General features: G+C 44.9%; 2 protein-coding genes across 4 annotated transcripts in view; one reads left to right on the top strand and one right to left on the bottom strand.

The window, feature by feature from the left end:
- Positions 1-956: 956 nt before the first annotated feature.
- Positions 957-14045, bottom strand: ASTE1 (asteroid homolog 1). The gene is made up of 5 exons (XM_056128964.1): positions 13952-14045; positions 10590-11884; positions 5837-6047; positions 2874-3069; positions 957-1448 (listed from the first exon to the last, which is right to left on the bottom strand). The coding sequence occupies exons 2-5, from the start codon at positions 11862-11864 to the stop codon at positions 1118-1120; spliced, it is 2013 nt and encodes a 670-aa protein (XP_055984939.1). The 5' UTR covers positions 11865-11884; positions 13952-14045; the 3' UTR covers positions 957-1117.
- A 4426-nt stretch (positions 14046-18471) lies between these two features.
- The window catches only part of NEK11 (NIMA related kinase 11), a 237654-nt gene continuing 230459 nt past the window's right edge, over positions 18472-25666 (top strand). For all 3 annotated transcript variants that reach the window (XM_056129480.1, XM_056129479.1, XM_056129478.1), the window contains exon 1: positions 18472-18641. In XM_056129480.1, coding sequence (XP_055985455.1) covers positions 18472-18641 — 170 coding nt within the window. The remainder of the gene's footprint in view (positions 18642-25666) is intronic.

Raw genomic sequence — 25666 nt, 5'->3', positions numbered from 1 at the left:
CTGAAGAACAATTAATGAGTATGAGATGAAGGTTAGAATATACTTTCAGATCTTGACCAAATGTATTCATTCCACTTGCTTTTTCATTTACAAATCCTTTATTTGGAACTGACCAGGACTTTCACAATTTATTGGTGTTCGTAATAATGTGTTCTGAACCAACAGCTTTCAAAATCTTTGGACTGCAATCCACAGCAAGAAATACATTTTGCACAACCACCTAATAACATCTATTATGCATGTGATTTTCCATTTTTAAAATGCTGGGTTATGGCTAATTTCTCATTGCATTAGTGGGTTAAAACAATATGAAGAATGGCCTATATGCTAGTATTGTTGCTCCTATATCTAGTGTTTTAATTTCTTCTCATTGTTCCTTCCGCTAGGTCTAGCTGCTTAGGATGCTGTTTCTTATTTTATTGTGGCCATTAAAATTTCAGCTTCTACTTTAAAACCTGGAACAGTGAGGCCCAAAAACAGAAACAAAATTGGGACTGGAGAGATGGTACAGGTACAGCAGGTAGGGTTCTTGCTTTGCATATGGCCGACCCAGGTTTGATGCCCAGCATCCCATATGGTCCCCTGAGCACCACCAGGAGTAACCCCTGAACACTGCTAGGTGTGGCCTAAGAAAAACAAAAACAAAACAACCTGGAAAGTATCTTTAGTGCTCTTCAGTCTTATTTGGTGTATAGTTTTCTCTTTGGCATCCTGACCCCCATCTTCCTAGGCTTAGACCTTTCGTAATGAGGCTGAGGAAGACTTGTAAAGATTTTCTTAAAACAATAACCTAGCTTGTGTTTATAGAAAATAGTTGAAGTAGAATTTGTACTCTGCTAACAGCCAAGTTGCTGCCTAAGAGAATACTATAATTACATATGAAAGGAAACAAACTATTAGTGAAATAGAACTTGAGAAATAACAAACACGCTTGCCAATTTAAGAAGTTTCTTAAATCAGGTTGTGTTTATTACAAGAAGAATACAAAATATTTGGGAATATGGAGACTTTCCTATGGCAGAGGAAAGCCTCCAGGTTAGCTCAAAAGAAAGACAACCATTTCAAGGGTGGCAGCAGAAAAGCAGTGCGAATCACACGTCTGGGTGCAGACTTGAGTTTATTCGAGCTCTATGGCCTCCATGTAGTCCTCTAAGCTTTCAGACGTTAATACCTGAAAACGGTTGCTCCCCTTATAGGCACTCTGGAGATCTGAGACAGCTCCAGCTCTGTTCTTGGACCTCCTGATACCTTTTTTCTTGGGTTTTTTCTTTTTTGAGGTTTGTTTACTCTTTGGTAGGAATAGTTCAGCAGGGGCATATGATCTAGTGGCACTGAAAAGATGTTCATAAAGTCCCTTTGCCTCAGGACACGTTCTCAGGAGACCCTCTGGTGAGACTGACAGAAGCAGTTGTTGGCAGAGATTATGCACCAGATTTCCACTGTACAATCTGTGTCATAGGAGAGAAAAGGGTGGTTATTAGCTGCTAGAACTGGGGCAGCTACCAAACACAATTCCATAAACACCGGGACACACTTCTCATCTCTGTACAGTTACTTGAGAACAGTCTGTTCCATGAAGGCAGTGATTTGTTAGAAGGATATATTCTTGGCTGGTGGTATTTAAATTTTGTTTTTTTACCAACACATGAAATGACGGCTGCATAATGGTTCTGCAATTTGCCCAAAGTTGAGCCAGCCCTTTGACATGTCGGCTGACTCAAAAATGACAACACAGGGGCTGGAACAATAGCACAGCGAGTAGGGCATTTGCCTTGCATGCAGCTGGCCGGGGTTCGATTTCCAGCATCCCATATGGTCTCTTCAGCACCACCAGGAGTAACCCCTGTGCATCGCCAGGTGTGACCCCAAAAGAAAAATTACAACACAGTCTGCTTAAACATGAGACACTATAATGGCACTGTTTGCAAGGCTCTTTACCTGTTTATTTGTTTGTTTTGGGGGGGCGTGGGGGAGGTTTTGGGCCACATCCGGTGGTGCTCAGGGTTTACTCCCAGGGGCACCATTTAGGGTGACTGGGATTGAACCCAGGTCAGTTGCGTGTGAGGCAAATGCCCTGCTCCCTGTACTACTGCTCTGGCCCTCTTTCAGGTGGGTTAAAACCTACTCCACGAATGTAAGATGGGATGAACTGAAAACCACAAATTTAACATCCCTAAACTGGTGCTCTAGCGATTCTTGTGAAACCATCAGGGTACAACCAATTTTTTAGAGAAGTCTTGGTAATGCTGACATGCTGAAATCGTTAGGAAAAACTTTGGTCTTGTTTTTCCTGTTTTTTTGTTGTTTGGGATTTTTTTTTAAATTTTTTGCTTTTTATGGGAGGGCCACAGCTGGTGGTGCTCAGTTTACTTCTAGGCTCAGGTATCACTCTCAGTGGGCTTGGGGGATGCCAGGATGCCAGGAAACAAATCCACGTTGGCTGTATGAAAGTCTGGCACCGTATCAACTGTAGTATTGCTCCATCCCCATTTTTTTTTTTCTTTTTGAGTCATACCTGGCAATGCTCAGGGATTACTCCTGGCTGTGCACTCAAGAATTACTTCTGGCAGTGCTGGGGGGACCATGTGGGATGCTGCGAATCAAACCCAGGTCAGCTGCATGTAGGGCAAGCACCCTGCCTGCTAGTCTTATCTCTCTGGACCCAAGAAATTGATTTTTTTTTTAAAGTTTAACCTAATCATGGACAGTTGCTTTTGGAATGTGCAGAGAACTGAGTTCCCTCCTAGTTCCAGCTCCTCTGCTGGAACTCAGCTAAGACCTAATCTTAATGATTACTTTTTAAAAGCATCTTCCTCTTTGCCATAAGACCCTTCTGTGTGTAGCCCTCTACAGTAGTTCCCTGTGACACTTACCGGGTTAGGTCTGGCTCTGGGAGCGGGGTGGAGAGCAGCTGATTGAGGTACAGCCCCATCTGCAGACAGCACTGCCATTGACAGAAGGTGTGAGCCACATCTAAGTCCAACTTCTCCCCCGGCCAGGCCCGTGCCTTCACGCTCCGAAACTCTGAGTACAGCTTCTTAGCACCATCCTCCGGCAGCACTGATGAACCTAAAAAACAGGACCACCTGAGAGGCGGGAGCCAACAAGTATTGTAGACTATTTGCTTGGACAGTCAGACCCAGCAGTGCTCAGGGCTGATTCCTGGCTCTGCTCAGGGATCACCCCTAGCAGGGCTTAGGGTGCTGGGGATCAAACCCAGGTTAGCCATGTGCAAGGCAAGTGCCTTATAGGCTGTGCTATTGCTCCAGCCCCCTGTGTAATATTGCACTCCATGTATGTGAAACTTCCAAGTCCTACACGTTTCATACATTTTTACACCACCCAAATGGTTTTGTTTTCTGGCTTTATTTTACTGGGTGAACGTCACTATTAAAACTTTGCTGTAAATGCTGACTTCTTGATACTGAGAAGTCTTTTTTGTGAGAACCTAACTTTATTCAACCCAAAATTACTTTCTGGTTTCATTTATTTGGGTTTTGGTGCCAGGAATTGAGCCCAGGACCTCACACAAAGGAAAGAAATGTACTTGGCAGTGGAGCAACAGCCTGGTCCTTAAAAAGACTTTTTCACCCTCACTAAACTTGCTTTCAGGAGAAAGGTGTTCTGGTGCCCTTGTACTATAAAGAACATACGTTCTATTTTATGGGAGGGAAATGCAAAAGTGACTCAGAGAGACAGACTGGTCCCCAGCTTCCCAGAGGAGAGATTAAGGTGGGAGGTACAAGTAGAAGGTAAAGAATGCCAGGGGGCCAGCTGTCCACTGCTGCAGGCTGGCAGGACATCTGCACCAAGAGGGCCTGGGTGGGCAGCAAGGCCCTGAATCTGCCTGAGTGCAGTGGCCACAACTCCTAAAGAAACAGGCAGGGGCCCTTCCACCCTCCTCCGGCACTCGGACAAAGACTTAACAAGCTCGAGCTCTTCAGAACCCGCTTACCCTGCATTTAGTACTCAGAGGAAATGCCCGAAGGCCATTCAGGTCTTCAACCCCCAGTGGGCCTGTACTAGCTTGCTTGCCACCAGATAGGCTGCCCCATCCCCATGGTCCCTCTGACAGCTGGCCCGGAGGTGTCTCGGAGTTGGTGCCTCTCATCCTTCCATCTACCTTATTTTACAAGGTACACTCTCGAGCAGCGCCTGCTGGCAGAGCTTGCCACAGGAGGAAACTTCTGCATTTGCGCTGTCCAGTGCAGAAGCCCTGGCCACGAGGACTGTCCTGCAATGGTGTGTGCGAGTGGAAGCGGGAAACTGGTTAAACTTTTATTTGGGGGGCCAGCCCCTTTGGTGCTCAGGGCTTACTCCTGGCTCTGCATCCAGGAATCACTCCTGGTGGTAGTTGGGAGGACACAGGGTGCCGGAGTTTGAATGCAGGTCAGCCGTGTATGCAGCAAGTGCCTTACCCACTATATTACTGCTCTGGACCCTCCATCTTAACTTTAAACAGAGACACATCACCAGGAGCTGTCGGGTTACTGTGGTACAGAGCGAATGTGATGACTAGTTTAGACAGGAAGGATTAGAACTCTGACAGAGTTTTGATGGTATTATAAACATTTAAAATCTCATTTTCTTTGGGGTTTATTCATGGCACTGCTTAAAGCCTACTCCTGGCTCAGTGCTTGGGGGTCCTTCTCTGGGAGAAACATGCCAAGCTGGAGCTCACGTCTGAGCCTCCCACTCCCACATGCTCATATGTTTATCTCTACAAACCAACATTTATAAATTTGTACAGAGAATCGTTCCATTAGAGGCTTAGTTCTCCAATAGTCAACCTTTATTTTTAGCTGATATTTAATTGCAGATCAAATGGCCTCAAAGCCTATTTCTTTTTCCATCCAGTTTTTCCCATAGTGGGTAATTCTGAGGCTGGAGCAATAGCACACCCCAGAATTAAAAGTAAAGGCCCTCCCGTTGATCGTCGATTTGCTCGAGCGGGCCCAGTAACGTCTCCATTGGAGACTTTGTTGTTACTGTGTCTGGCATATTGAATACTCTCGGTAGCTTGCCGGGCTCTCCGAGAGGGGCGGAGGAATCGAACTCGGGTCGGCCATGTTGGCCGCATGTAAGGCGAACGCCCTACCACTGAGCTATCACTCCACATTCGTAATTACAGGGTAGGGCGTTTCCATTGCACACGGCCGATCCAGGTTTGATGCCCAGCATCCCATATGGTCCCCTGAGCACCACCAGTGCAGAGCCAGGAGTAACCCCTGTGCATCGCCGGGTGTGACCCAAAAAGAAAAAAAAAGTGGGTGATTCTAACCCCCTCCCCTAGCTGAGGAGTGTCTGTTTATTCTCTTAGATAGATTTCCTGGAAGACAATGATTTTTTTTTTTCTAAAAAGGGGTGGGAATGGGGTAGGGGACAGAAGGCCAATACATTTGGGAACCTCTGCTTGAATGGAGTTCTGATTTCTACCTTCACTACTAATGCACTAACGAATGTAAACAGTGGGGAGAACTAAAGGTCAGCAGCACCAAAGGTCCCTGGGTGTGCACTAGGTGATGCCAAAGTGCGATTTCCAATAAAGTTCCAGTGAACTCAGTTTGTCTCACCTCCAACAACATTAAAAGCCTTTGGTGCCCCCGAGCAGGTGGGATTCAGGGTACGCGGCACCTTTTTTTCTGCCAGACCCTTGGAGTCAAGTCCCCGCCCTGTACCGAGCCTGGCACACGAGTGCTAGGAAACATCAATGACTGACATCCTGCTGCCACTGCTTTGATGGGTACAGAGCCAGGGATACTGGTTTCAGTGCCCAGTGATACGTGCGGGAGGCCCACGCAAGAAAGGGCATATGCCCTGGGACCTTGACACCTACCGGGGCTGTCGAGCGCAGCCTGCAGGGGCCCCAGCAGTAGCGCCAGCAGCAGGGCGTGGAGATGGTGGAGCTGAGCCTTGACCTCTGGGTGCTGCAGCCAGTAGCAGGTGACAGCTACGGGCAACTGGAGCAGAGCAGGGACCGGCTCCAGGACGGACTGTTTCACCTTCAGAGTTTCTAACAAGAGCACCCGCCGTCGTTCCAAAGGGAGCTGAAAAGACAGACCAGACGTTTCTCCTTTTGAAAAGAAAAGGTCCTTTGGGAGTCCAAGGCCAGGGAAAGGCGGCAATGCCAAGGCAGGCTGCTGCGCCGTGTCTAGCCTTTCAGTGCAGTCTTACCCACTCCTGTTCTTTACAACACGAATATTGTGCTTCCTTGGGGTGGGCTGGCCAGGTGGGTTGGCTGGGTGGGTAGGCCGGGTAGGCAGTGCCTACCCAGCCCCCGCTCATCCCCTTACCTCCATCGTCAGCTTGCAGGTCACCTGGTTTCATGCCCTACACTGGGATTCAGTAACTCCAAGGCAAGGATGAGAATCTGCATTTTAACAATTTCTGCTGGAAGGAAAGCAAGCCTCTACCCAGCGTGGGCCTGCCAGTGATGATTCGGGCCTCTCCTTCTCCCAGCTTGCCGTCCCCTCGGAGGACACGCTTGGGAGCACCCGGGTGAGCTTAGCTGCATCAACTGGCTTGTGTCCCTTCCCAGGTGAACGTTAGATGGTCTTTGTGTTCTCCCACCCAAGATGGTACCCAGTGATGGCTGCAGGGGAGAGGCATCAACATGGGAGGTGGAATACTGAGGGGTTGCCAGCACGGGCTCACGAGAATGATCATGTTTACTCGAGATGTCGTGAGCCACAAATGTCAAGAAGAGATAGTACAGGGCTCAGGCACTTGCTCAGCACACTGCCAAGCCTGGATGATTTGGTCCCTGGTGCCAAATATTAGTCCCCTGATCACTGCTGGGAGTTACTCCCTGAGCACAGAGCTAGGAGTAATTTGGGGGCACAGTGAGGTATGACCCCCCCAAACGAAAATAATCATGGGACTTGTAACCCTTAAGGAGCCTTACAAGAGTCTTTTTTTTTTCCAGATAAAGAAGTGAGGACTATTAAAAGAGCCCGCAGAGGGACTTTCTAGTCAAATTTTAAAAGAGAAAAAAATTAGTTATTGTCTAGTATCTGCACATATTCAGAAAACGATCTAAATTTCTGGAAGATAATGTTGGTGGCATATTTCTTAGCATTTAATAGTTAGTCAGGACTCCATGCCTATGTTGACAGCTGGGAAAAGAGATATTCACCTGAAACAAAATGGCATATTTGACAAAGAAGCTGCATCATCCATGCATGAGAGCATTAAGTACAGCATGGTAAATAATGGTTTTACTCATTTAATGCTGTAATTTAGTTCTTAAGTTAGAAACATTTGAAGTACCTAAATTATACTCAGTCACTCCTGTGGAAAATGGTACTAACTACTTAAATATGAAAAAACAACTATATTTATGAACTAAACTGGTTAAAAAAAAAGCACCATGTAAAACTAAGATGATGCCTAGATTCTGAGTCAAGTTATGAATTTTAGGAAGAAAGCAGAGCTGGGGCTGGGACTTAGATGTTCTAGTACAGTGGGTTGGCTCTTGCCTTGCTCACACTAGGCTGGGATTGGATCCCTGGTACCCGATATGGTCCCCTGAGCACTGCCCAGAGTAACCTGAGCACAGGGCCAGGAGTAAGCCCTGGGTACCACTGGGTATCGCTTTTTTGGAAAAAGAGATAGCTTTTTCGGTAAAGGATGGCTGTGTGTAAGGCAGCGCCTTACCCACTATATTACTTCTCTCTGGCCCTGTCCCAAGACTTTTAAAGCAGAAACTTTTCAGCAGAACTGCAAGTACCTTAGAAAGCTATGTTCTTCCTGACTTGTTTTTGGTTTCAGGCCATACCCCATTGTGCTAGGGGCTTACTTCTCTACTCCTGGCTCTGCTCTCAAAAGATCCAACCCCCCCACCCCGCCACCTCGTGGGGATCAGAGGTGGGGGTGGGGGGGTACCATCTGTGGTGCCAGGGGTTGAAACCAGGTCAGCCATATTTGAGGCAAGAGCCTACCTGCTCTATTATCTCTCAGCCTTCCTCTTCCAAAGGCTATCGCTCCACTTGCAGGCCTTCAGTTCAATCAGGCTTCATTCCCAGTGGGAGGGGTTGGAAAGCAGGAGCTTGTAGGAGAAGCTTCCTTGGATGTAGGGGTGTAAGGAGAGAGGCTAGTTTGGGCCCTGCAGAACAATTCACTTCTCTGTCTCCTTACAGTTAACATCTTGCGGGTGCACTTGAGGGGTGCTGTATCCACTGCTGCAGACACAGTGGAAAGGGAAAGTCTGCTCCTAGTCTTTGGGGACATTGCTGAGAGATGGAGCAGCACAAGTCCTGCTACAGTAACAGGTGTAAAGCTGACACCTATCGGGTTACCATCTCAGGAGAGAAAGACAAGTGAGCCGATATCACTACCTTTCCCCACCAGCATTTGTCTTTGGAATCTCATTGCATCTGATCTGTTTAGAACGATCACAGGCTACTTAGAGGTTGACAACTTTGCACTAAACACAGAATTGATTAGGCCAAAGGAAGATCAAATACTATCCCAGCCCAGAGTGGACTAATAATGTCACCCTACTTTGACTAGAGTAGTGATAGGCTGGTGTAAAATCAACAGGGGGCCCTCAGCGACTCAGGTTTTCATTCTGGGGTAAAAATGTCCTGAACTCTACACACACACATACACACACACACACACACACACACACCCCAGTATGTTTTAGATCTCAAAGTAAAAGGTAAAAAACAAAATCAGATTTTCATGACCTTGGCAGCATTTTCTCAAGTAGGTCACAAAAGTGATAACCACCAACAAAAGTTTAGATGACATGAAAAACTTCTATTCATCAAAACCTACTGCTATTCATCCAAATATAGTGGAAAGAAAATCCACAGAATGGGGGAGGTTGTTTATTCAGAATATTTGTTATAGGAAAACATAAGAGAAGTGGGCTTTGAACAAAACCTTCCATAAATGGCCAAAGAACACTTGAAAAGGTGCTCAAATAATTGGTTAACGAAATGAGAATCATCACCCACAAGTCTGGCTGAAATGATGTACAACCATCAGAGTAAAAATCTTTTGAAGAGAGAAAACAGTTTGAGCAAAGGTGTAAAATTATAGGAGCTGGTGGGAATCTTAACTGGTATAATCGATCATTTTACAAGACCATTTGGCAATTTATCATCCAAGCAAAATATACATCTTATGACCCAGCAATTTCCCCTCCTTATGTGTCCATATTTTGACTAAATAATGTGCATGAGAATGTTTGTGACACTGTTCCTGAGAGTCCAAACTTCAAATTGTAGTTGAGACTGTCCATCAGCTGTAAAATGGGAAAAAAAATTCTCCATGGCATAGCCCCACAATGCGGTACTATACCCTGGTGAGAAATGTCTACCTCCCCACAGCAACATGAGTGAATCTCAAATGACACCAAGTAAAAGGAGAATTCATCCCACATAAATCCATTTTTAAAGCCCCCAATCAGCTTAAAACTATTGAATGCTCTTAGAGGTCAGGTTTGTTGTCCTGGGATGAGGTGGGGGCTGGAACCGACAGCGGAGTTTCTGTGCTGAGAATAGGTTTCCCTTGGTCTTCACATGGATGGGTCAGGAGAATTCACCTGGCTGCACTGTGTATACAAATGCAGGGGGAGATGGAATGTAGAAGCGACAAGGAACTTTCAGGAGATACATTCATGGATGGACACATCAAAATTCACCTTTTAAAAAACTCCTTTCTGAAAACAAATGTGCACTTTGTTGTACAACAGTTATTTTTCCAGAAAAGTCATAAAGGAAATTTGTAAGAAATTCAATCCTGGGGCTGGAGAGACAGTACAGCAGGTAAGTGATTCCTGCGCAGAGTCAGGGGTAACCCTTGAGCGTTGTTAGGTGTGGCCCCCCAAAAAAACAATAAAGAAATCCAGTCTTCCAACAGCACTATTTATGTTGTGAGTAGAAAAACAATTTCAGCCGGACAACCATTTAAAAAAAATTTTGTTGGGGGCTTTTGGGCTATACCCAGTAATGCTCAGAGGTTGCTTTTTTGGGGGGAAAGGGGGAGAGACCATGCAATCTTAGGGATCAAACACAGGTCTCCTTCATGCAAGGCTGTCATTCTGCCCCAAAACATTACTCCTTGCTCTATGCTCAGGGATCACTCCTGGTGGGCTCAGGTGCCAGAGATCGAACCCAGGCCATTGCATGCAAGCCCAGTGCATGCAATGCATTCCTCCCTACTCCTGCTCTAAAACATCGTTCTTTAGAATGCGCCTCACCTCAGTTTTACTAGTGAAGGTGAAGTTGTAGAAAGTCCCTTGACAGATGATCAGTACTAGTTCAGCTCAAACGCTGGCCCCCAGAAACAGTTAAGTGTTACTTGGTAGCCTGGAAACAATCACTTGTAAAAGTGCATCTACAGACAGAGGCTGGAGAAAGCGCAGGAAGGGCCACACTTGCCTTTGGTGGGCTGCCACAGTACCACCTTGGTACCAATGCCCAGCACTAGGGGTGACTCCTAAGCCAAAGAGCCAGGAATGGCCCCCTGTGCACCACCAGGTTATGATCCGTCCCCCACCCCCAACCCAAATGAAATTAAAAGTCTTTGTAATCTGTCAAGTGCTGACCCAAAGCTTGGCCAGGGTTGCACACACTTACCTCTGCCAGCCTGCTTAAGTCACAATACTCTACGGGCAGCACCGCTGCCTCCACAAGGGACGTTTTGATGTTCCTGCTGATCCGTCCCACCTCGCTGCACACCATGGGCTGTGGAGACAAGCTGCCCCGCGGTGCGCTGGAGAGCAGTCCATAGATGGTTTGTCGGATGGGCTGGGAGATCTTGTGGGCATTTGGGCGCTGTGTGTTCTCCACTTGCGCTTGAAGGAAGGTCCGTCTCAGCACCAGCGCATCACTGACGAAAGGTGACAGCTGGCCTCTGGCCAGCGCCCGCTGGACCCAGTCGGGCAGCCCCAGGTTCTGGGCATCGGGACAGGCGTAGGTGCCATGCTGGAAGAAGTCCTGCAGTTGCACTGGCGAGGGCTGATACTCGTCCATGGAACAGCAGAGCTGATCCCTCACCGGCTCCCGGTCCTTCCTGGGGAGACTTTTCAGGACGGTCTCCAGTGCTGCGCTAGGGTTAGTGAATTGCGACAACCATTTCAGAAGCTCCACGATGCGCTGGTGCTTCTTCCCATTGGGAGAGGCAGGAGGAAAGCGCAACTTACTAAAGCATGTGTCCAGGACTGGAAGGTTGACATGGTCATTTCCGCTCAGCACAGCAAAGAGAGGGAGGAGACCTTTATTCACCCCGAAGCGGCTACAGAACGTGTTCACAGAGAACCATCGGGCTGGGATATAGTAGTCCTGTGTGCCCTTGATGGTGTTCATGTTTGTCCACTGAAAGCTACTCAGTGGGAAAAACCCAGTTTTCAGATCAGAAATGCAAAAGTCACTATCCGATGATAACACTGGACAATTCCAATGATTGGCAAGTGTCATAATATCCCGATCTGCTTCCGAGAAGCACTGCACGAAAGGGACCCCGAGTTTGATCAAAACCTGCATGAATACTTCCCGGGTGAGCAGGGGACACACACACCCGCCCCCACCCACAGAGAGTGAATGTGCGACCTGGACCTTGTCTCTGATCCGATCCATTAACGTCAGAAGCTTTTTATCGGAGAGATCACACCCCCCATCTAACACAACATATGGATAGATATGACAAGCAGACAGTGATTCAAAGAAATCTTGCACAACATCTGCGAAAGAATCATATTCCCCTCCATATCGGAGCTCCAAGTTGGAATTAAAGCACAGCCGGTAGAAGAGAGAGTAGCCGTCGATGACAATTTTCGTATTCCGCAATTTCACATCAGCAAAGAGTTCACGACTGTGATCCTCCACAAAGCTCATTAGTCCACGAACCCCCATGGTGACGCTGGAATAACCGCCTGTTTAAGATGAAGAAACATACTTTAAATTGTTCTGGTTAGAGAATTACAATTCACTACTTACAGTACCATCCAATCAACAGCAAAGGCTAAGAATGCTCTTTGGATAAAGCCTTCGGCATACCTCAATTCTCCCTTAGACCCTTAGGAAGCACCAACCAGCAGCACAGTTGCTTGTTCCTTGGCTTTATATGGATGTTATAAAAACAGACTAGCCTCATCGACTTTGATCTTTGGCCAGGGGTGAAGATGCAGAGGCTTCTAAAGTGAAACCATGTAAAGATGATATGGACATAACACAGAACTTATAAAGACTGAATCTGTTTTGCTGTGGGGCCCCTACCTGGCCATGCTCCTCAAATCAGGATTTGTTATAAAAACAGACAAGGCCAGAGACCTGCCTGCTGTACTATCTCTCTCTGGCCACTTATGTGAATTATAATGCTGAAACAGGAATTATTTTATAGCAAGGTCAATGCTCTGCCTGCTGTACTATCTCTCTGGCAGTTTACATACTTTTTTTAAAAAATCTTAATGTAGTAGTATTGCTATTTATTCAGCCATTGATTAGGCTGATTGAATTGGGCATGAACTCCACCAGTTTGCAGAAGTTTACCTTATGTAAACGCTGATACTGAAACAGGAATTATCACTTTCTAGCACGGAACATTCTGTGGGGTGTGAGTATAAGGTTCTAAAAATAACCTCCTCAATTTCACAATCAGAATGTGTAGGTCTTTGGGTACCTCAGGCAGATAAATGAATGATGTAGATTCAATTTTCCTTGTCAATAGGAGCTGGTAACTTCTTTCAGGCCTTTAGATTTATGGGACCATCTTAACTGGCATAACTTTGGGTAAGAAATTACTGCTTCCTGTCTCTAGGAACCAGCTCTTTCATTTCACTATAGCCAGGGTTTTTTCATTTTGTCTTAGAACCTTCTTGCCCAGGTTCAATGGTATTAACAAAACCCATTGTTTGCCAAGCTTTAGTCACATGAGTAGGTTCGACTAGTTTCTCCTTTCCTCCCAGGCTCCTGTGTGCCTAGCCATGAGGTTACCCATGATTCTTTTTTTTTGTTTGGGGGCAACATGTGGCTGTTTTCAGAACAGCCTGACACCATGCTCAGGGATCACTCCTGACTATGCTCAGGGGGCCACATGCGCTGCCAAGGATAGAATCCACATAGGCTGACACCATGCTCAGGGATCACTCCTGACTATGCTCAGGGGGTCACATGCGCTGCCAAGGATAGAATCCACATAGGCTGTCTGCAAGGCATGTGCATTAACTCCTGCACTGTCTTTCCAGTCCCACAAGATTAAGATTGTGCCTCAAGTGGGCTGGAGAGAGAGCACAGTGGTAGGGCGTTTGCCATGCGCGCAGCCGGGTTTGATTCCTCCACCCCTCTCAGAGAGCCCGGCAAGCTACCCGAGACATATTCAATATGCCAAGCACAGTAACGACAAGTCTCAAAATTGAGACCTTACTGGGCCCGCTCTAGCAAATCGCTGAACAAGGGGAGTAGTGATACTGTGATACAGTGCCTCAAGTGGCCAAGCAGCACCTCCACTGAACCCTTCAGTGCCCTATTCTCAAATGCAGGCTTATTATAGCATTAACTTTTAATTTTGAAGTGCATGGCATCAAGTTTATTTTTGGCAGATGAGTTTGGAGACGTCCCCGTCCCCCTTATTTTTTTCTTTCTTATTTTATTATATATATATATTTTTGCATTTTACGCCCGAATCCTTTCACCCCATCTCTATTGTCAGTATCCTGCATAGGACGGTAATAATTTCGTTACAAATGCGTTCGGTCAAGACTTGACAGGCAGACGCTGTTGTCAACTTGAGCTATTGATACCACAATCCACTGCAGAAACTGTGCCACAAATGCGTGCCGGACAGTGGGAGGGAAGGCGAGTCAGAGTTTGAACTCGATCCTCAAGCATCGAGGGGTCCATACAGCCACCTGCCCGGTCCCCACCCGAGAAACGCAGCCCTGGCAGCAGCCGCGCGCCTGGGGAGCCCCACGAGGTCCCGAGAGCCCAGCCCGTGCGCTTACAGCTCCGGGAGCGGGAGCCGGACGCTCGCGGGCCTGACGTCACCGGCAATCGGGATCCGGAACGCCCGGGAATTAGGCGACCGACACCGGGAAGCCCCGGGCTACCGCGGCAGGGCCGGAAGTCCGCTCGGCGCGGGCCACTGTCTGTTTACGAGACTTGGCCAATCGGATCTGCGGTCTTGTCTTTGTCCCCGCCCCCCACGGCCGCGCCCACTTCCGCCGGCGTCGGCCGCGGGCTCCGAACCGCCTCGTGCCCCGACTTCCCGGCATGCCCCGCGCCGTCTCCCTGGCAACGACGCCAAACAACTCGGGAATCCCGGGCGCTAGAGCTGAGTAGCTTCCTCGGCCGCGTTGAGCAGTCTTGCCCCACCCAGACCCGGTTAGCAGGCGGCTGCGCCTGGCCCCGCTTCTCCGCCCTCTCCTCGCAAAGGTAATGCGGAAGGAACCCTGCGGGCCGTGCCGAGCCCCCCGGCCCGGCTTCACCTTTCTGGTCCCGCATGCCTCCCCGCGTCCCTCCGGCCCCTCCACGGTTCACCCACCTGCTCCCGTTGCTCTTCCGAAGTGTTGCCAGTTCTCTCCCACGTTATAGGGCCGCCCGCTTTGCGAAGACCCCAATCTTAAAAAAAACCCGAGCCAAGAAATCATTTTACCTTAAGGTTTTTCGTGGAACTTGGAGTCGAATGAGTTTCTTTTGCTTTTTTTTACTTCTTTTTTTTTTTTTTTTTAGCTTTTTGGGTCACACCCCTTGATGCTCATGAGTCACTGCTGGCTCTGCACTCAGGAATTATTCCTGGCGGTGCTCAGGGGACCGCATGGGATGCAGGGGATGGAACCCGACTGCTTGCAAGGCAAGCGCCCTGCCTACTGTACCATCTATCTCTCCAGCCCCTCTTTTGTTTATCATTGTCAGAAGATCTTCTGCCAGTGATAAAACACGACCTCCCGTCTTGGCCACACCCAGATCAGTTCACCTCCAAGGGTGAGATTGCCCTGAACAGCCCTTTCTGGACATTCTCCTTGTTCCCATCCAGCTGTTAAAATCTTTCCCCGCCTCCAGTCCTTTCCCCACCGGCCTCTGGGAAGCCCCTGAACCTTCGGACAGCAGTTTACCCTAACCAAGTTTGTTGAATCTGCTATAAACCAGGCACCACAAAAAGACAAGAGAGAAAACTGTGCCCCAGGTACTCAAAATCACTCCGAATCTGTGTGCTTAGGGGCAGGTGACTAGTGAACAAACAGTAAGTTCTAGAATCTAGAGGTAGGGGTGCACTAGTGGAACGGATAGCCTTTGGGGGCGACTCGCTTGTTGGGGACTGGGATTGGGACCCAGTCTGCATAGACACCACTAGCTTTACACATCCATTTGCGAAGAGAAGCCCCAGGAAAGAGCACTGGAGCTGTTCTCTCGCTAAAAGGGAGACTAAACCCCAACTCCTATATAAGGAGAATTTCCTATGTGATTGGAATTTGAAGGAGCCCTGCCAGTGGAGAAAGGTAGGAGTTCACACAATTTTCTTAACAATTGCCTAGGCCAAAATTTATTTATTTATTTTTAATGTGAGCAGAGAAAACAAACAAACAAAACGATTAACAGTTCTCCAGTTCTATTTTTGTGTTTTCAGCTATGGGCTTCACAGATATTTTCTGTGATCTTGGAGACTTCACATAATTATGATTATTATGTTTTAGCTCAGATAAGAGATATAGAAGTTCCAATCCAGTGCTAATGTCAGGAACACAGCATCTTTGCTCCTAAGGTTTCTCTGATTATTCCTTCTCTTACTCCTTCTCGCTTCTCTCACCTTTATGTTTGTCCCTCCTCCCCACTTGTGAAATGTGGCCTTTGGTTACGTCCTTCACAAAGGAAAATATTGTAAATGGACATTGTTAATTCTATTCCAAGGACTTTTTTCTGTCACCGAGGTCCTATACACAGCAATCTGTTGGTCAGTGTGACACAGATCATGCCTTGTTGTATTATTATGTATATTAGACTTTGTCATATCTCTGAAGTAGTTGAATATGGGAAGCTTACTCCCAGATATGGACAGTCTTCGGTATGAAACCTTGTTTTCTTATAGCTTTAAACCAAAACCCACTTTTCATGATCACTAGTAGAACATTTTACACTTTAATGAAAGAAAATTTTTACTATGCGCAAATTGTTGAACAACGGAAGAACAGGACAGGACTATGCACAGACTCATATGAAACAGCCTCTTCCTTTCACATTTCCACTGGACATCAAAAATTTCATAAGGATTATACTTAGGATACATTTATATTCAGCTTACATTAAAAAAATATTTTTAGGCTTGGACTGCATTTGTGGCACTTACCCTTTCCCATATACGGAGGTTCCTCAAAATACAGTATGAATGTTAGGATCTTCAGAACCTGGACCAGAATTTTCAAGAAAAAATCATGGATCAGAGTCATGTCATATCTAGTCTAATACATGCAAATACATAATACATACAAATACATATCTAGTCTAATACAGGCTTAGCATAGGGAGAGAAAAAAAATTTTTAATCAGCATATTTCTGATTTTAATCAGAACTCACATTTAGCAAATCAAAATACTCGCAGTGTAGGAGAAAATTACCAAAAAGTTAGGGGTAGGGTTACAGAGCTCAGGAAGGGGATTCTCTACAGTGGTATTGAAGGGCTGGAGTGAGGCAGAACAAGAGGCCATGACAGGCTGCACTTCAGCAAAGCAAGCAGTAGGGCCTAAGTTTCTGTTTCCCAAAGACTGGTGTTCCTGGTTTCCCCAAAAGTTTGTGGTTAGAGTTACTAAAAAGTCGCCCTGCCCCACCCCACCCCACCCTAGCCATTTACATTAATCAGTAAGCAACTTGTCCCGTTATCCTGTCCTGTAGACTGTTATTGGAAAAACCTGCAAAGGACACCTGCTAACTATGCTTACATGATTAAAAATATAAAAACTGTGATAAGGACTCGTGGTCCTTGAGAAGATTCCACTGCGTTGGATGAGACTTGGACCCTAGCTCAAGCTAGCAATGAAGTTCCTTTGCAGTCTCACGTGTAAAATTGATCTCTCTGTGAACGGGAAACCCTAATACTGAGTATAACAGTTTGCATGTATAAGGCCTGGGGTTCAACATTCAGCTCAAAAAAAAAAAAAGGAAAAGGAAGTAAATAAAAAACTTATCCCAGGAACATAAAGACCAACTATGAATTCCTTAAAAGAATTACAGAAAGTTAATACAAATGTTTAGATGTAAGGAAATTAGAATGACCTTATAGGAAGGCATTTTAGTAAAGTGTATGCAGAATCTATATATTACACAGATACTGGCTAGAAAATCAGGAGAAACTGGGCTGAAAGTCAGTGCTGGGTGATTTGGAAGTATGAAGAGGCAGTATCTGCCTTTTGGAACTTTTCTCAAGTCTTTTAAGGTTAACTGGTTCCACGCAGTTTTATTATGATGCAGGGGTCACTGCCAAACACTTACTCTTTGGGACCAGAAAGAGAGTACAGTGGGTAGAGCTATTACCTTGCAAGCAGCTGACCTGTTTATTTTATTTTATATTTTTAAATTTTTATTATTGAAATACCATGAGGTACAGTTACAAATTTTTGTGCTTGGATTACAAATTTTTGTGCTTGGGTTTCAGTTATACAATGATCAAGTATCCATCCCTCCACCAGTGTCCATTCTCCACCACCAATGATCCCAGTATCCCTCCCACCCCTCATGCCCCCATCCCACCCCGCCTCTGTGGCAGGGCATTCCCTTTTGTTCTCTCTCTTCTTTTGGGTGCTGTGGTTTGCAAAAGAGGCGTTGAGTGGCAATCATGTTCAGTCTATAGTCTACTTTCAGCATGCATCTCCCATCCTGGGAGGATCCTCCCAACACCCTATACTTGGTGCTCCCTTCTCTGTCTGAGCTGTCTTTTCCCCTAGCATGTGCAGCTGGCCTCCAAGCCATGGAGTGAACCTCCTGGTACTTATCTTGGCTATTCTTGGGTTTTAGTCTCCTATTTTGTTACTTTATATTACAGCAGACCTGGTTTTGATCCTTGGCACTTCATGGTCCTCCCTCACCCCCACGGAGTACAGAGCCAGGAGTAAGTTCTGAGCATGGCTTGGTGTGCCCCCACCAAAAAAGAAAAAGAACCATCTCATCCTGTTTTTACATTTGTTTTGGGGCCACACCCACCCAGCAGTTATCAGGGTTTATATCAGCAGTTATCAGATTCTAGCTCTGCACTGAGGGATTACTCCTGGTGGGCTCAGGGTACCATATGGGGTACCAGGGACTGAACCTAGGTCTGCCAGGTGCAAGGCAAGCACCCTACCAGCTATACTTTCTTTTCGGCCCAACTTACCCTTTTTATTATGAATATAACTCAGTATCCTTCAGGCCTGACCTATGACCTTTTCCTCTTTAAGGCTTTGGCTGATGTTACCTGAATGACTCAGACAAGTTGTAAGCAGACTTGGGGGCCAACTTTCAATACCCAGTCATACCCATTCCCTCTTGTTCGGAGCAATGCTGAAATTTCAAGAGGCTGCTAAGTGTGTGAGGGGATCCGCAGCTGTTTCCACTGACTCAAAGGCCTTGATTGCAAGACGATATGTGCTTCAGCAGAAACTTGGCAGTGGCAGTTTTGGAATTGTCTATCTGGTGGCAGACAAGAAAGCCAAGCCCGGAGAGGAACTGTAAGTAGAAAAACTCTTAGTAGGAATCTTGTGTTTGGCTGGCCTGGGTGTTGCAGCTCTTAGCTAACTAAGAATGTGAGTTCCATCCACTCTGCTGTTGGCCTCAGGCTGGTGGGGATGGGGATGGAGGTTGTGGGGGAAGGGGGGGTGAGAGAGAGAGAGAGACAGAGAGAGAGAGAGAGAGAGAGAGAGAGAGAGAGAGAGAGAGAGAGAGAGAGAGAGGAGAGAAAGTAAGACCTAAGTTTGACTCAAGATTTGGTCGTGTGTGTGTGTGTGTGTGTGTGTGTGTGTGTGTAGGGAGACAAAGAGAGAAGGAAGGAGAGGAGAAAAAAGAGAAAATGAGAAAATGTTCAAATAAGTTGAATCAGGCATGGAATGGGAGAAATTACAGCAGGTCCTTTAGAGATGCAAAATATAATGCAAGGTAACTATGAGCAACTTTATGCTCTTAAGCTGGAGAACGCAGAATAAATGGATAGATTCTTAAAGTTATGTATTCTCCCAAAACTGAATGAGGAGAAAGCAGAAAGCCTAAATAGGCCACTTACAAGTAAGGAAATGGAAACAGTAATTAAGAATCTCCCCAAGAACTAAAGTCCCAGTCCAGATGGGTTTACTGGTGAGTTCTATTAAACCTTCAGAGATTTACTGCCTGTACTCTTTAAGTCCTTCCAAAATAGCAAAGAAAAAGAAATTCTTCCTAACACTTTTTGTGAAGCTGACATTACGCTAATACCCAAAGCAGACTGAAGACTTCCAGAAAAGAAAATTTCAGACCAGTCTCCCAGATAAATATCAGTGCAAAAATCCTTAACAAAATCTTAGCTAACCGAATGCAACAACATATCACAAAATCATACAGCCTGATCAAGTGGGATTTATCCCAGGGACACAAGGATGGTTCAAGATAGGCAAATCAATTAACATAATATACCATATTAATAAAATCAAATATAAAATTCATATGATCTTTCAAGTGATGCAGAGAAATCCTTTGACTAGATCCAACATCCATTCAAGGGTCTATAACCCTCACCAAAAAGTGGGTGTATGAACATGATTGCCACTCAGTTCTCTTTTGCAAATCACAGACCCAAAAGGAGAGAGAGAACAAAAGGGAATGCCCTGCCACAGAGGCAGGGTGGGATGAGGGGGATAGGGAGTGGGAGGGATACTGGGATCAGTGGTGGTGGAGAATGGGCACTGGTGGAAGGATGGGTACTCGATCATTGTATAACTGAAACCCAAGCACAAAATCTTGTAAGTACACAACAGTACCTCATGGTGTTTCACTAATATAAATTTTAAAATATTAATAAAAAATAATAAAGTAAAAAATTAAAATAAAATCCTAAAGCAGGATTCTCTGCAAACTCAAAAAAAAAAAGGGTGTGTAAGGAACCTTCCTCAATGTAATAATGGTCATATATAACAAGCCTACAGTCAGTATCATATTTAATGGTGAAAGACTGAAAGAATTCACTCCAAGATCAGGTACAAGGCAAGGACGTCCACTCTTTCACTTGTATTCAACATAGCATTAGAAGTCCTGACTACAGCATTCAGGCAAGTAAAACAAATCAAAGGGATTCTAGTTGGAAAAGAATTAAGGCTGTAACAATTTGCTGATAACATGATAATATACATACAAGACCCTAAAGGGTCTTTAAGCTTTGAAAAAAAAAACTCCTGGAAACAATAAATGAATACAGCAAAGAGGCCAGATACAAAGTCGATACACGAAAATCAGTTGCATGATTGTACACGAAAAATTAGGGAGAGGAGAAAGCAGTTAAGGAGTCTATCCCATTTGAAATAGTATCCAAAAACATCAAGGATCTAGAAGTCAGCTTAACAGAAGCTTTTATCATGATAATTTTAAATCACGTAAGAGATAGAGGAAAACTTTAGGAAGTGGAAATATATACCATGCTTATGGATTGGAAGAACCAGTATTACTAAAATGACTATCCCACCTACCTCAGCTATGATATAGATTCTATCCAGTCTCCATCCAACTTTAGATGACATTCTTCCGGGATGTAGAAAAATAAATAATAAAGTTTGTATGGAATCAGAAAAAACTGCAAATAGCCAGAACCGTACTGATAAATTTAAAAAATGGGAGGTATTTCATTATCTAATTTGAAACTGTATTATAAAGCTAGAGTGATAAAAACTGCATGGTACTGGAACAAAGATAGGCCCTCTGTTCAATGTGTCAAAATTGAATACCCTATGACAAAACACCTTATATATTGGGAGTTAATTTTCAATAAAGAATCAGAGAACAGGAAATGGAGTAAAGATAGCCTCTTCAACAAATGGTACTGAGAAAATTGGATAGCTACGTGTAAGAAACTAAAGCTGGATCTATATCTTACACATCATACAAAAGTCAATTCAAACAATCAAAGACCTTGAGATTCAACCAGGAACTATAAAATATGTTGAGGAAAATATAGGCAGAACACTTCAAGATTTGGAGTGTTCTTGAGTTCTCTCAATACTCAGCTGTAAGTTGAGGGCATGATCATGGACAAACACTGTCATGATCCAAAAGTAACAACGAGACTAGGGCCCTGCTGGGGCTAGGAAGACTAACCTGGCCTGAAGGACTGTGGAATATATAATGAGATGTCTCTAAACATCTTCCTTTTACTACTTCAAGGCTTGGAGTGTTCTTGAGTAGCTATTGTGTAGAGTGAAGTAAGCCAGAAGAAGAAAGACAAACACAGGATGGTCTCACTTATTTGTGGAATATAGAATACTGGATGAGGAAATGAGTTGTAACAAAAGGGAGATGCTCCTTTTTACTACTCAAAGATGCCTTCAGTGATCTTATTCTACTGGCAAAGGCAACAAAATAAAAAATAAACAAATGGGACTACATAATGTTAAAGAACTTCTGCATGGCAAAACAAAACAAAACAACCCATGGACTGTAGGATAACACTTCCTCAGGTAGCTTACATTTATCAGGTCACACCCATCCCAGGGCACTGAACTTGTATTATAAATTATTATTGCCTTTCTCTTCTCCTTATGTCTTTTGAATAGTTTACCTTAAAGCAATGTCCTTTCTGTATGGACACAGGAAGACAGTTAATATTATGCCTTGTAATTTGGGAGTTGATTGACTTCAAATAATATTTACTCCTGGGCACCTGCTTTCTTGACTCAGTTGCTCTTAGTTCTTAGCAACCCAAAAGCAGGGTTCTGACAAGGGACTGAATGGATCCAGGGCAAGCTATGAGCTACCCTGGCATTGAAATGGGCCAGGCCAAAGTGCCATAATACTCAGCTGTAAGTTGAGGGCATGATCATGGACAAACACTGTCATGATCCAAAAGTAATGACGAGACTAGGGCCCTGCTGGGGCTAGGAAGACTAACCTGGCCTGAAGGACTGTGGAATATATAGTGAGATGTCCTCAGGAAGAGCCAAACTGTAAGTTTATATCTCTTACTGTGCTCATACAGAATGACATTTCTAGAAATATTAGAAGTAGATTTACTACAACTATTTAAGTAGATTACTAGCTGAGGAAAGAACACACACTTTTTGGGATCCCAAAGCAGATCTCCTTGAGCAGATCTCCTAGTAATCTGGAGTAATCTCTTTAGATGAGATTTTTAACCTTGAGTTAATCTCCTGGAGGGGTGGTCTTACCTCTCTTTGTTGATTTGTTAATGTTCAACCCACCTTTGTGTCACTGCCTTCTGTGATTGCTGTATAAACTAAGACTGTAGGCCCAGGTGAGTGAGATCCAGAGTCAGAGCGAGAGGGGCTCAAGGTTGAGAGAGAGAACAGCCATCCTGATCTAGGCCACATTTAAGAGCGGCTTAAGAGCACCGAACGTGGGTGGTGAGACAGAGCTGTCCAGAGATCCTGTGAACAGACAACCTTCAGTGTGCTAAGGTTTTACAATGGACTAAATCTAAAATAGAGCTAACTAAAAGGAAAAATAATATTTGTAGTCAACACATCAGAGGAAGACAGGTATATGGCAAGTAGGCACACAAAAAAATGTTCGCCACGACTTATCATCAGAGAAATCCAAATCAAGACAACAATGAGATACCATCTCACACCAGTGAGAATGGCATGTATCATAAATTGTAGGGACAATCTGTGTTGGCAGGGATGTGGTGAAAAAGGAACTCTTATCCACTCCTGGCGGGGGATATTGTTGGTACAACCCCTGTGGGAAATAGTATGGCGAGTTCTCAGTAAACTTAGATTTGAACTGCCATATAACCCAGGAATTCCACACTAGGGCATCTATTCCCAGGACATAAAAACACTCGCTTGAAAGGACATATGCACACCAATATCATTGCTGTACTTGGTACAATAGCTAAGCTATGGAATCAACATAGGTGTCCAATGACAGATGAATGGATTAGGAAGATGTGGTTCATATGTAATGGATTCTGTATGTACATAATGGGATACTGTGCAGCTGCAAGGCACAATGAAATCATACAATTTGCTGCAACATGATTGGAATTGGAAGATACCTTGTTGAGTGGCGTACGCCAGAAGAAAGACAAACAGAGGGTGATCTCACTTATCTGTGGAATACAGACTACTGGAGAAGGAAATGTATTGCAGTATAAGGGGCATGCTTAGATCCTCTCCACCCCAGTGTTGGAGGGGAGACAGACAGAGAAAGAAATAAATCAAGGGGGAAGAATAGAATGAGAAGTAATGAGTGAACAGGCACCAGGGCTTCAGTTATACCAGTAATATGTGTGAGGGGTATAGTCATATGCCCAAAACACAGATTCAACAGCCATATGCCCAAAACACAGATTCAGCAGAACTGAAAACGTGAGATTTAAGCAGCAACCACTGGAACTTTGTAATATGCCTATCAAGTTGGCAGGTGGTGGTGGAGTAGGGGCTGGCATGGGGAGGGAACCTGGGAACACGAGTGGAGGGAAGTTGACACCGGTCAAAGGATTGGTGTTAAATAATTATATGCTTAAAATGCAACTATTGGTAAATTCATAAATCATGGCTCTTTAATAAAAATTTTAAAAAATCAAAATAAGTAGGACATGTGTAAGCTTATAAAAAGAAATTCTGTTCGATGCAGTAGGCAATAGCAGGGAATTACTTTGTGTCGGAGTTGAGCAGATGATGAATACTTCCTAAAAAGATTTCTTTGATGGTGGGATCGCTCTTCCCTCACAAGGTCAGAGTTCTTGCCTCCCTGGATGGGGTCTGCAAACATACCTATTCCCTTTCTGGCATAATAATGAAAATGTATCAGGCCTTCACCTCCCTGCCCAGCCCTTGATCTTTCTTGTTAAAGTAGAACTGATCTTCAGAGCTCTTATTAAACGGCCCCTACAAAATCAACCTTCACAAAAGATATGCCTTTGGATTTAACTGAAAATCTTAGAACTGCCGTAGTGTTAACTTGGCCGCCTCGAAATTGTAATTCAGCATCACACCATTAGGTGGCAGCACTCTACCGTTGACATTTCACTTGCATCCAGAATTTTAATTAGGATGGAAGTGGCACATTCCTTTCCATTTTCACTCTTTTTCCCTATTAGGTATAGAACTGAAGGAGGAGGAGGAGGAAGAGAAGGGGGAAAGAAATTGCAGCCATTACACTTGATTAGCGTGTGTTTGGAGAGAGTTTTTGTTGTTGTTGTTGTTTGGTGTTTTTGTTGTTGTTTTTAGTTTAAGTTTTAAATCTTTGCCAGGGAGGAAACTGAAGGCTTAGAAGATCCATCTTGGCTCTCCCGAGTTTGTGGTCCAGAAGAGAGGCAGAATTAACACTCACCTCCCATTTTTGTGCACACATGTGCTGTGCCCATTGTCCTGTGCCTGGTGCAGTCACCGCGGCATACGTAGAAGTGCTTTCTGCAGAGGACATTTCTACGCAGAGCTGAACATGTGAGATGAGAGGCAGAAATTCTCTCTAGAAAAAGCCGCTGAGTGCTTGGAGAGCCATCTTCCAAGCCAGGCCCCAATTCTGAGGAGACCCATCCTCCAGTCTAGACCCTGATACTCAGGCCTCTAAAGAAAATTCAAATTCACTCTCCTAAAGAAATTCAGGCTTACTTCAGCCGCAGGAGAGAATATGTGGAGAATGACATCACCAGACCATTAAAAAAATTTTTAGAATTTCATTTCAGTGTGCACTGTGCACTGTCCTCCCGTTGTTCATCCATTTGCTCGAGCAGGCCCGGTAACATCTCCATTGTGAGACTTGTTGTTACTGTGTTTGGCATATCGAATACGACATGGGGAGCTTGCCAGGCTTTGCCGTGCAGGCGAGATACTCCCTGTAACTTGCTAGGCTCTCCGAGAGGGGCAGAGGAATTGAACTCGGGTCAGCCCGGTTGACCGCGTGCAAGGCAAATGCCCTACCTGCTGGGCTATCACTGTAGCATGCAAAATATAAAAAGAAAAATCTCCACAAAATGTATAAAAATGGGGAAAATAAAACGCTCCATCTCCTTCATCTTCCAATAAGTACTCGTCACTCTTAGTTGACCCTTATTCTCTGAGGACTGTTCTTGAGGCTGGTACCAGTCTGTCCCTTCGGCTAGACCATGGATCACAGTGTCTTAAAAAACCCCATGATTGATGCCCACTCTCTCCACTGCTGTTCAATATAGTACTGGAAGTACTTGCAATAGCGATTAGGCAGGAAAAAGATATTAAGGGCATTCAGGTAGGAAAGGAAGAAATCAAGCTCTCACTATTCGCAGATGATATGATACTCTACTTAGAGAACCCAATAACTTCCACCAAAAAACTCCTAGAAACAATAGACTCGTATAGTAAAGTTGCAGGTTATAAAATCAATACCCAAAAGTCCATGGCTTTCCTATACGCAAACAGTGAGAGAGAAGAAAGCAACATGAAAAAAACAATCCCGTTCACAATTGTGCCCCAGAAAATCAAGTACCTAGGAATCAGCTTAACTAAGGAAGTAAAGGACCTGTACAAAGAAAACTACAAAACGCTACTTCAGGAAATAAAAGAGGACATGAGGA

The sequence above is a fragment of the Sorex fumeus genome, unplaced genomic scaffold (genome assembly GCF_029834395.1).
Source record: "Sorex fumeus unplaced genomic scaffold, SorFum_2.1 ptg000072l, whole genome shotgun sequence".
Classification (NCBI taxonomy): Eukaryota; Metazoa; Chordata; class Mammalia; order Eulipotyphla; family Soricidae; genus Sorex; species Sorex fumeus.
The sequence above is the reverse complement of the archived record's forward strand: the minus strand, read 5'-3'. Positions and strand labels throughout refer to the sequence as shown.